This window comes from Gastrolobium bilobum, unplaced genomic scaffold (assembly GCF_033153095.1).
Source record: "Gastrolobium bilobum isolate Gb01-03AN ecotype WA unplaced genomic scaffold, APGP_CSIRO_Gbil_v1 utg32472, whole genome shotgun sequence".
Classification (NCBI taxonomy): Eukaryota; Viridiplantae; Streptophyta; class Magnoliopsida; order Fabales; family Fabaceae; genus Gastrolobium; species Gastrolobium bilobum.
In genome coordinates, this window is record NW_026898916.1 from 132,587 (window position 1) to 144,506 (window position 11,920).

An 11,920-nucleotide genomic window follows, 5' to 3' on the forward strand; every position below is an offset into this window, starting at 1 on the left:
TTTTTGAGAAAAAACATTTGCTGAATGTGCATAAATTTTTAAAAAAACCAAAAATTGGATCATAGTAGATGTTAAGAGTATTAGCCCAATCTTAGGCATGCATGAGATTCTGTTGTCTGGCCCAAAAAGAAACTTCATTGAGCAACAAAGAAGACATAATCCAATCTTGCAGAAAGAGGTCATGAAATGGTGGGATACGTGGCAACTAGTTTTACCTCTTAATTCACAACTAAGGCTATTTTCTGTGAAGCCAAAGTCTAGGTGGTTAAGACCCTTTCAAGTTGTTAAAGTCTTTTTGCATGAAGCTGTTGAAATAATGGTTGAGCAAGATGGTAGAAAAATCAAGGTTGATGAAAAAGGGGTCAAACACTATTGGGGAGATGATAAAGAGAAGGTGTCTATCTTCCCAAGAGAGCCTGATTGAAACTGATTAGGAAAAGGAAGCAAAAATTCTACCTAAAGACTATAAACTAAGCATGTTATATTTTCTTTTTCTTTTTTGTTGTGTGTTTTCTGTGACTCCTTTATTTCTTTGTTTGCTGCATATTATCTCAAAGTTAGTTTGACTAGTCTGCAAAATAGCTTTCAAAAAGAAAAAAAAAAGAAAAAAAATTGATTTTAATGGAAAATTTTCACCATTTACATTGATATTGTTTTACAGGTGTCAAATGAGAGAGTAAGTTGATTCATCACTGTAGTGAGTCAATTTTGAGTTTGGGGGAAACTGAACAACACTTTTCAAGTGGAGGATTGCTTGATTTTGAAGCAAATTAGAACCACAAGCTTAGCCATCAAGTGTTCCCCCTTCAACTGCAACATTGGCACCTTAAGCTATAAAAGAACCCACACTATCTACACCAAAGAAGAGAAATAGACCAAGAAAATGAGTGAAATGAAGATGGTGCAGAATGGTGAAGAAAAGAAAGCAGAAAAAGAGGATGAAAAAAAAAAGCCACAATGATGCATGTTCAGATTCAAATTTTGAGGATGAGTAGGCCAGAACCTCTTCTGGCCCCAGGTTACCTTGTTCCTAATTTTTTTTGGTAGCCTGTTTCTGCAACAGTGAGGACACTGTTTAATTTGAGTTTGGGGGAGATTAATTCATTTGCTGTTGTGAGTTTTGTGAATATGGATTTTGATTAGTTGTTAGTAAATGATTTGTTGTTTTTAGTTTGATTAATTGTTGTGTTTCTTGTTGTTATGTGATGTTAGTAGTTTTTTTATTTGCTGTTAAAAAAAAAGGATTTCTGGTCTTGTGCATAAAATAGCAGTAGATGAATTCTGATTAAGGAGATTGGATTTTTTTTAGAAAATGCTCAGCTGTTAGTTGTGTGAATATAGATAGAGAGAAGAGTGTTTTGATGGCTAAGGGATGATATCAGGAAGAGATTGATGATGTTAATGGATTGAGGCAGGGAATAAAATTGGATCAATAGGTGATTGAGAGGGTAATTTAACCTAACCCAGTGAGGATTTGAGCTTAAACAGTTGAGTTATTTTTCATGAGAGAGCCATACTTGGATAGATGAGACAGAACTTGGTTTGATGCTTAGTGAGTAAGTGTAGCATTTGTTCTGGTTTGAAATGATAAGGGAAGTCTTTTCATATAGCCTTGTTGAGCCAAAAAGTCATCCTAGAATTATTGACCATTGGAAACCCATTTGAGCTTGAGCCTTGTTTTTTTTTTTTTTTGTAACCACAATGAGACCCATCCATCATCTTGAGGCAAGTCACTGTTGGTTGAAGAAAAATGAAAAATGTTGTTGTGTACAGAAAACTGAGTGTTTATTTTTTCTTTGTTGATGCATGTAAAAAAAAAAAAAAAAGAGTAAATAAATAAAAGAAAAAAAACATTCAGCAGTAGAAGAAGCAGCCACTAAGATTTTTGAACCAAGTGCCTCTGAAATGTGTTTTTCCATCACAACTTAGCCATTATTCCCACAGATACCCCACCTACACCTCAGCCAAAGTATAACCATGGCAAGTCCCTTTGATTTAGCCTTAACTTGTTGTTGCACTTAGGAGACTTTAGCATCTTATCAAGCCTATGTTAAGGCTATTCCTAGTAAGGTATGGAGAGAAACAGATCCTTGAGACACTGGATGAAAATGTGAAGATGAAGTGAGTCATTATAGTGTTCTCAATTATTTGTTGTGATAATTTTGTTCCCTGTTGTTAAGAAGTGAAAATCAAGATCTTCTCTGATGTTGTTCCATTAGCCATTGAGTACATTCTTGAATATGGATTTGCACACTGTTTGTTGAGTGTTTTTGATGAATTGAATGTTTACTCAAGTTGTTTGATTGGTTGATTCAATTGCAGCTGTTTTGATGTACAAAGTTTGTGAGTTTGGTCATTGAACTTATCTTGAAAAATCTGTTTGATTGGAAATGAGATTACATGTGAAGATAAGAGTTGATACATTATCATGCTTATTGTTTTGCTGATTGGAAGTGAATTTGTTCCTTGGGGACAAGCAACAATGTAAGTTTGGGGGTGTGATAAGTCCATGATTTGTGACTTAGAACATGTAGTTTGATGTTAAAATGGGAATGAAAAGGATATCTTTTGTTAATATAAACCCCAAATATTGCATAGAAATGAAGGATTCTGATTTTGAGTGCTAATGGGCTGATTTTGTATTTTTCAGGCCCAATTGGTGTTATTTCTACAAGCAAAGAGAAGAAAGAAAAGCTTGGGCTGAGTTACAATACAAGTCAGAAAAGAAAAGAATAAAGGAAGAATGGGCTAATCCTTGCTGATCAGAAGCCCAAATCGAAGGAAGAAAGAAGCAATTTTGGGAAAAGCCCAAATCAGAAAAGAAAGAAAAGAAGGAAAAGAAAGGAATGGGAAGCAAAAGAACTTAGTAGCGTGAAAAGTTGAAATAAGGAAAAAACCCTAGCACAGCAAACCGTTCAAGCAAACCCACCTTCATTTAGACCCTCATCTCAACCGATCCTTCTAAATCCCTTGACCGATCTAGACCGTCCTTCAATTTCGGTCGAAATCACAGAACCCTAGCCTCACTCACGGTTTAATTCTTGAATCAAACCAACCAAATCACAAACACTAGCCGATTTTTGTGCGATACAGAAAAATCCAAACAAGTCCCTCAATCGACTTGATGAGCTGGAGGTTATTAGTAGTGGTGGCTGGAGATTCCTTTTGGTGCGTTGCTAATCGTACAAGGGACACGCACGATCGAGTGGAGCGAGGAGCATACGTACGTGTTGAGGAGGTGACCTGGGATCAGCTATAAAGGAGGAGATAAAAGCATTTGTAGGTCTCTTCTCTTCTCCTTCTTCTGGGATTTTTTATTTTCCCTTTGGAAATTTTTATTTTACTGTTCTCTGTTATGTTTTTAGGTTTTTAGAATTTTGTAATTTTTGTAAACACTGTTTCAGAGCTATTTGTTGAAGATAGCCTCTGCCTTTATATTTTGCTAGTCGTACGTTTTAAGTTGCTGTTTTTATTATGTACCTTTATTGTTTGTTAGCTCATCAACCTGTGGTGATGAGCTAATTTTCTTAGAGTTTGGTTGAAAGAGTACCCGGAACTCGTTTGTTATTAGTGATGTTTTAAAGTTTAAAGTGTTGATTCTAGTTTGTTTACTGTGCGTTTTTTTTTTTTTGCTGAGTTTATTATGTGATGATCACACATAGGCTACTCCTAGTGGTGTGAGATTATTGGGAAATAACTCACACTAGTCCCCACTGTGAGCACATGGAAAGTTGAGAGAGATCTCTCTCAATGGGTATGGCTTCAGGGATGAAGTTACCCCCATGTAACTTTAGGAAATGGTACTTCAAGGTCCTATGATAACAGTGACATAAGGATATGTCATCTGCTGTTATTGGAGAAAACTGTTGTTGGGAAACAATAGTTATTTTAGTATTTTCGTTAAGCTGGAAGCAATAACTATTTTTTGTCAAAGCATCCTAATGGAAAATGAAGGAAGAAAAAATTGACACCCAACTTGCTTCCAAACTCTGCTTTTAAAATCAATTTTTGTTACTTTGTATTTTCGTCCAAATCAGAATTTAATTTTCTGTTTTAAAACTTAAGAGAAAATCATATAAAAAAAGGGAAAAAAGTTTCCGATGTTACTTTAGATAACTTTATCTAATGTTCATCGAAACGACGTCGTTTTGGGGTTGAAAAATTAAAAAATTAGAGTGATAAAGACTATTATAACCCTGAAATAAATTAAAATTACAAAAATACCATGATTTCCGTCCCAAAACGACGTCGTTTTGATGAACATTAGATAAAGTTATCTATAGTAACATCAGAAAAAACAAACCCATAAAAAAATTTATGAGTCTTTTAGTTAATTAATTTTTCAGTCAGCTCAAAATTCTTTCACCAACTAAATTTCTATTTTTAAAAGTAAATCTTCTAAAAAATATTGCAATTGATTTAGAATAGCAGTTCGTTTAATTTTATTTTATTTTATTTTTGATTCTGATTAGCAATTACAATTTTAGTCAAGTCAAAAACGCCAAAGATCCTTGTGAGAACGATAATTGGGACTCACAAAAGCCCTATATTACTTGTTGTCGCGTATACTTGTGCGCTTACTTGCATAAGTGTTAGCAAGGCAACAGAAGAAAAAAAAAAACAAAATCAATAAATTACACATGCCTGTACATCTCTACTTCGCTTTGGAAACCAAAAAGTAGGCAGCAACATGGAAGAAGGAGTAAGAGGAGGATAAAAGAAGGGTCAAAAAAGTTAAGAACCAAACAAAGATTTACATGGAACTTAACATTGGTAAACAGAATAGCTCTTAGTTTTCCAGAGAAAGCTAAAAGCTTTCCCCACCTTTCTTCTAGATATTGATTTACATAAAGGTTTCGTTTCATGAGGAGGCATGGACAAATCACTAGTTTCATCAGGTGGGCATTCATGTGTCTTATCTGGTGAATGGTCACGTTGTCTCTGCTCTCTGAAGAGCATCAAGAGTTTCTGAGCTTTTTCTCTTCCTCTTGAGGTCCCATTCACTGATATTGACACCAATGCAGGTATAACCCCTTCTTGCAGTACCATCTCACAACATTTCTCACTCCTGTTACACAAAATTAGGAGACAAGAGGCAGCTTGCTCCTGCTCTAGGAGTTCACCAGTATCCAGTATCGAAGCCAATGCGGTTATGAGTCCAAGACTCGACATTATTTCCTCTCTTCCAGCTTGAGAAACAGCCAAATTTATCAAAACAGCTATACATTTTTCTGTCCACATGCTATCACCCTGGCCTACAAGAAGCGATTGTAGGCCACTGATGATGCCAGATGAAAGGAGGTTTGGAATGTTGGAGGGCACAGTAGAAAGATTATAGAGTGCATGGAGGGAATCTATCTTGCACTGGACTTCAGTGTTGGCTTGAAGAATCTGGATTAGGAACTGGACAGCCTGACTCATTCCAATCACAGTCTTGGCTTCTTCAAGGCAAGAGAGATTCAGATACAAGGCGGCTGCACAGTCATGCGAACTAGTGTTTGAGATCATTTCCTCCACCAACGATAAGATTCCTGCTGATATCATAATTTCCTTATTTCTGTTGAAAAAAAAAAAGGACCAAGCTTTGTTAATAATTTGCATAAAACAAAAGTAAATATTATGCCAATTCAGAAAGAGTTAATGAAACATTAATTCTACTATTACTTCAACAAACTTCAGCCCCGTTTATTATTGGAACGCACTAACTAACTAAAAATTGTAATTAAACATGGACAGTATCAATTTTCAACATCCACGTGCACTATGCTACTGTATTCTTCTGAAATACAGGAGGCCAACCAAAAACAACAGCAGCTGATATAGGCTAAGGCTCTTTAAGAGCTAGAAGATAACCAGAACCAGATCATTGTTATACTAAAAAATTTTACTAGAAGATAAAAAAGCGATCATGGTGTTGGATAAATGCAAGGTGTCAATTTTCAAATAACATTTAACAGTTTTAATTTTGTAATCATACTAAATGCAGTTTACTTTACAGTTCAAAACTAGAAACGTCAACACACACCTGTTGTTATTCACAGCAAGGTTGAACAGAGCCATAGCTCCACTTTCTTGAGCCATTACATCCCCTTCATGCACAGCTGATTGCAGAAACTGCAAAAGTACTTCAACAAATCCATTAGCCCCCATAAGTATCCTGGCTTCATCATCATCCCGCAGCAACAGCCTTAACCGTTCTACCACTTTACCCTTACTCTTCCAATTGTTCCCTTCGGTCAATACTTTCAGAAAACTAGAGTACTGCTCATTATCTTCCTCTTGAGCAGACAAACTTTCAGTTTCATTTCCCCCAGTTTGTTCTGCGATGCCACTCTCTTCTAGAGGAACAACTTTGACACCCTTCAACTTGCAAGAGCTGACACAGTTTACGGATCTTGAATTTGTGGATTCAGAATCTGATAATGCCAATCTCCAGTAGTTAAAATCAAGAGATTCAGGAGGGCCTTCAGGAATGGGAACTCCGTTATGTTCACACCAACTAGCCACAAGACCCTTAACACAGTAATTAGGAGTCAAAGAAAGATGTGAAAGTTTCTGTTGAGTCTTTGGGCAGGTGTTGTGCCCATCCCTGAACCATTTTTCTATACAAACCCTTTCATATGTTTGCCCAGAAGCAATTATAACAGGATCACTCATAAGTTGCAGAGATATTGGACACCTTAACTCTTCAGGTGGAAGGAGCATCTGCCCTGATTTCCTATTACTTGGCTTAAAATTAAAGGAACTAAGTTTTGAAATCTGTCTGTCAAAGGCCTGAGAATGGCCGCTAGGAACACCATCCTCAAGAGGTCTCTGAACAGTGGGAGAACAAGGTTGAGAACCCTGAGAATCATTATCATCAGAGAACTCACTTCTAAATAACTTGGAGTATTTCCTCATAAGGTGTAACAGAAATGCAATAATCGATTCCTTCCGCTTGTCTTCCTCAGCCCGAGCCCTTTCTATGAGTTTTTTAAGAGCTCTTCTTTCAGTAAGAGCTACTCTTGAAGATGTGATTCCAAGTCTAGTAGCAGCCTGATGAAAACATTCAAGTTCACTACTGTCATTAGATTCGTTAAACTTTCTCCCCTGCTGAAGCAATGCTATTAAATCATCCCCAACTTGCTTCTCTGATGGGTCAAGTGCAAATACCATACTTGCAAGTTCATTCAAAATTTCCTCAATCTGAACAGACACCATTCACACAAAAAATAAATAAATAAATTGAACTCTAAACAAGTTAAATATCCACAATGTAAACAAGAAAAGATTGCCATTTATGCATGTCCATACAATAGTCAGTGTTAAGAAAACTGAATCCAGAATATTGCAAACGAGATGCCATTCAACTGTTTTGGAAAAAATAAAAGAAACAATATACAGCCATGTTGTTGAAATTCATCACCTGACACCCAATGGATTGAGGAACAATATCTTCCACTTGTTTAAGACTATCTTCAAGAGCACACTTAACCTTCTCAAATTTTAGAAGAACAGAATCCCCAGTTATAGCCTGCATCATAAGAGAAGGTTACATGAAAGATATTCTACAAAATGTATTTCAGATCAAATAACCTTATCAACCACAAAAAATAACATGTACAAAGTGGTAAGGTAAATTAAATCCACCACACATACCAGGAGACAAAATTAGAAAATAAAGAAAAACTATACAATAATAATCATACCAAGTAAAGTTTACTACACTCTGAGCAGTGCCGGAGAACATTTTTCGCCTTCTCTAAGGCTACATGCAATGAACATAATGCCTGAATTCCAGATTTGCTCCGAGGCCTAGCTGCTTCTAAAGAAGGAAATAATGAAAATATTTTGCAATATATTGCAGAAAGACCCTTGCACATTTCTCCATGTAACTGCATAAGAAACCAGATAGTTTTTAGTTTGGCCAGCAATTCAAAACACTTTCTTAAACAGCAGTGACAACCATGTAAAAGAAAATTGTTTGAAAGTGCTTCAAACAGCACTTGTACCCAAAAAATAAAATAAAAGCAAGCAAACTAAATGACTAATATAAAAGCAATTTGACTCCTTAATTATATCTGAGCATTTTAGCATAAATATTTTGCATATTATAAGCACCTTCTTTTTGGGTACAGAGTACTAATTTATTAAAATTCCAAAACAGCTCTTGCAATAACTAAAGATATATCATCATACCTTGGCATCACTTGCTGCAAACAGATTTTCTTCAACCTCAGCAACATCCATCATTAATATTCACTGTGCAAACTTTGGTGCTGCTAACTGATCTCAAACTGTATTAAGTATTAACCAGGATCAAAAAGAGGAAAGAAATAAAGTTAGTAAAATAGTGGGGGGAAAACTAATGCAGCTCTAGTTCAGAATAAAAAACCAGCATCAGCCCATACTGCTGCAACCAACTAAAAATTTTACATTTTTTGTTTAGTTAACCCTACAAAAGTAAGTAGCGGTTTGATGATATTAAAATAATTTATCGACTTTATAACAATCAGGAAAAAAGTAAACTAAAATAATAACTACAATCTTTTACATAAAAAAATATAAAATCTCATACCAAAAAAAATGGTTGTTACGTATAAATATTCTATTTATTCAGTGAGCACACCCAAAATAAAATAAAATAAAAAAACAGGTACCATATAACCATAACCAAGATAAAGTAAAATCGGTGAGGCATTCAATTTTGCTATGACCTTCAATTCAAAATAAAAAACTATCACTTTCTGTTTTCAACAAGAATGGTCAACAAATATACATATAGGAGAAAAGAGTTCGTCCAAATGACATGAGAAAAGAAAAAAAAAATTGTAGAAATAGCTAAAGTTTCAGAATAGATTGTGAAACAAAAGAATAAAAAAAAAAGTGGAAAACGTAAGCAAATCAATTTGGACATTTTGTTCAGAATGAGCAAACATAATCAATGCATTTCTATATTAACAGCTTCATTACTCCAACAAAACACAAAGCGACTTCAAAAAAATAATTGCCAGCTAAGATCTTCACTCAAACAACACCGAGGAATCATCTTCGGCAATAGAAAATTAAAAAATACATAATAATTTTTTATTCAAAAAAACAAAACAAAAGAAATCTGATTCAGAGATTAATGGAGAACTCAAGGGAGGCATTGAACTTTAGAAGGAGAATTAGAGAAGAGGAATTAGTTAGGGTTTGGAAGAAAGGACGTACCAGCAGAACAGAAGAAGAGAGAAGAAATGCAATCATATGATGTCATATCGAAACAGGTTCATAAAAATGGAAATTCAAAAAAAAAAAAAAAAAATCGGAAAAATTGAGGTTTGTGAAGATCTGTAAGTTAGGTTTTTTTCAGAGACAGATTGGTATTGAGGTTGAAACCGAAGAGCGAAATGTTCGGAGATGAAGCGCACGAGGACAGAGGGGACAAAGAGAAAGAGAGGAAATGAGGGAGATTGCAGATTTGGTTGTTTCGTTTCCCTTTGCTATTACTATGGTCATGTAAGCGTAAATTGTCACACAAACTTGGGTTTAGTTTAAGGGAAATAGACATATTATGATGTGGGATTTCTATTTGTCATTTGACACTAGAGAACAAATTTTTCTACCCATAATATTTTGTTGCATCCATACTTTTCGAAGAAAAAAAAATTATAACACAGAAAATGAAGCTCTATAACATTACACAATCATTTTTTCTACAACATAACTCTTATAAAACCTTCATGATGTAAGAAACTGGTTGTGTGATATTATAGACAGAACTAATGTGGAGTCCATAACATATTGATTGTGTTTATAGCATGACAAATCAATTTTCTACAATATGATAGATGTATTTCCCTTAGTTTAATTAATAATTTTGGAGAAGTGTTTCTTGTTTTAAATGTAAATTTGTATCATTTCACTCTCATAAAATAGTGCGATCTATACTTCTTTTTTAGAAAAAGTTTTATCATTTTAAATGATATAAAGTTATGTCATTTCAAAAGAGATAGACACAAAATAATATTTTTTATTTAAAATTTAAGAAAATAAAAAACCGTTCATTTTCTGTCTCGTGATTTTCATTCATTGTACATATCTCTATCTTAAAATGACATAACTTATGTCATTTAAAATGCAAACATCAAATCCTTCTTTTTTTATCCATTTTCTTTTCTCATAATTTATCTCTTTCTCTCACTTAAAATAATTCAACTTTACATCACTTAAAATGACATACACGCTTCCCTTAATTAATTAGAGAAAAATATTTATCCTTTTAAAAAACACAACTTGAGTCATTTCACTATCATAAAAAGTGAGACTCATACTTTTATTTTTATTTTTTGTCCACTCTTTCACCATGTTCATATTTTTCTTTCTCTAAACATAATACAACTTTACATATCTTAAAATTACATACATTTTTCCTTTTAATTAATTATTATGAGATTAAAATAACTCATGGACAAATTTTTGCTTTTAAGAATAAAATTTAATGTTGTTTATCTCTCTCTCCCAGATCACCGGCCGACAGTTGCCGACCTCCCCGTTTGTCGCCTAGCAGACCTGTCATAAATCATAATAGTTGCCCTGTGACAAATTTGTCCTTTTCATTTTTTTAAAAAAATTAACAAAAATCACAAGGATCTGTCCGACAACTACTATTTTTAAGATATTTTCACTTGTTAAATAGAGGAGAGATATTTTTACTATTAAAAATATCCACTACCTTCACAATTATCATTGGATTAAAGAGAAAGAATGCTAAAAAGTTTTTGAGAAGAAAATATTGATCCAATGGTGATTATGAAAGTAGTGAGTTGGTAGTAAATTTTCTAGTGGTAAGAATATCCTCACTTTATTAAATATACTCGTAATGGCAAAAAAAATAAAAATCTACTCATAGTTTATTCGAATTTTATTATAACTATAAGTAATGTTACTTACACATTTATAAATCACAATCTGTTTGCAATCCATTGTGCTAAGGTGTGCAAAATTTCGACAACACAGTCACATGGAAACTATAGTGGGTTCGATTCAAATTTAGGTAGAATCATGTGCTTGTGCTTTAGTATATGTTTCTGGAAAAACTTCAAAAAATCTTCTATAATTTTTTTCATAATCATTTATCCACTCTTCAAAATTTTGAATCATTTATTTTCTTAACTTAAAGTTTTTTTATCATTTATCCTCTTAAGTGAGGGGTAAGTGATAAAAAAACTTTAAATTAGAGAAGTAAGTGATAAAAAAATCTAAATAAAGATATAAATAATTTAAAACATTTGTGAAAAGGATAAGTGATAATAAAAAAAGCTAATAACAAAATTTTTGAAGTTTTCCCTATGTTTTTTAATGGCATGGTTATAGTTATTATTATTCTAATTTTGTTATTGTTACTGTCAATTTTTTACAATGTTAGACCGACCATATTTTTTTTTATTTTTTTTGTATGAAATTAGACCGACCATATTTGACTTATCGGCTTCCAAACACACCGAATTCTATTATATTGTTTTTCTTCGGTTATGCTGTCTATCAGACTATCTCTACCTCTTTTGGCTCACAGTGTTTCTGCATTCTGCCAATATAAAGTATGATTATATTTAACTTATCTTACATAACATAAACAACTTTTTATATACTCAAAATTGAGGTGGGTCAATATCTATTTTTTTCTCTCTTTTTTACATGTGAATTTTATTTAAATTTTATTTCTATAACATGAGACAATTATTTTTCTATAATATAAAATAAATATAACCGTAATTCTATTTTGTGGGAGATTTGAAAACTCTCAAATAGTAATATACACTGTACTTGAATTAGTATTTGTGAGTGTGAAGCAATAAGCGATTGAGTTTCTCAGTTCCCATTCCTTTATTTAGAAAAAAAAAAAAAAAAAACTAAATTTAAGAAGGGCTAATGATTTCTGCATATGATGCGGGGGAAA

General features: G+C 33.4%; 1 protein-coding gene across 2 annotated transcripts; it reads right to left on the bottom strand.

Moving 5' to 3' along the window:
- Nucleotides 1–4,666: 4,666 nt before the first annotated feature.
- Nucleotides 4,667–9,431, bottom strand: LOC133285489 (U-box domain-containing protein 45-like). Of its 2 annotated transcripts, none has more exons than XM_061482728.1 (6): nucleotides 9,193–9,431; nucleotides 8,179–8,276; nucleotides 7,689–7,874; nucleotides 7,406–7,513; nucleotides 6,026–7,035; nucleotides 4,667–5,557 (listed from the first exon to the last, which is right to left on the bottom strand). In XM_061482728.1, the coding sequence occupies exons 2-6, from the start codon at nucleotides 8,230–8,232 to the stop codon at nucleotides 4,765–4,767; spliced, it is 2,151 nt and encodes a 716-aa protein (XP_061338712.1). In that variant the 5' UTR covers nucleotides 8,233–8,276; nucleotides 9,193–9,431; the 3' UTR covers nucleotides 4,667–4,764. The 2 variants fall into 2 exon arrangements, with proteins under 2 accessions (XP_061338712.1, XP_061338711.1); XM_061482727.1 differs by having other exon boundaries at nucleotides 6,026–7,185.
- Between the last annotated feature and the right edge of the window lie 2,489 nt (nucleotides 9,432–11,920).

Coding starts and splice junctions, on each gene's coding strand:
- LOC133285489 (XM_061482727.1), bottom strand. CDS start 8,232: ATGATGGATGTTGCTGAGGTTGAAGAAAATCTGTTTGCAGCAAGTGAT. Junction 7,186..7,405: donor CTCAATCCATTGGGTGTCAG/GTGATGAATTTC, acceptor GTGTCTGTTCAG/ATTGAGGAAATTTTGAATGA. Junction 5,558..6,025: donor CTTGCTGTGAATAACAACAG/GTGTGTGTTGAC, acceptor TTTTTTCAACAG/AAATAAGGAAATTATGATAT.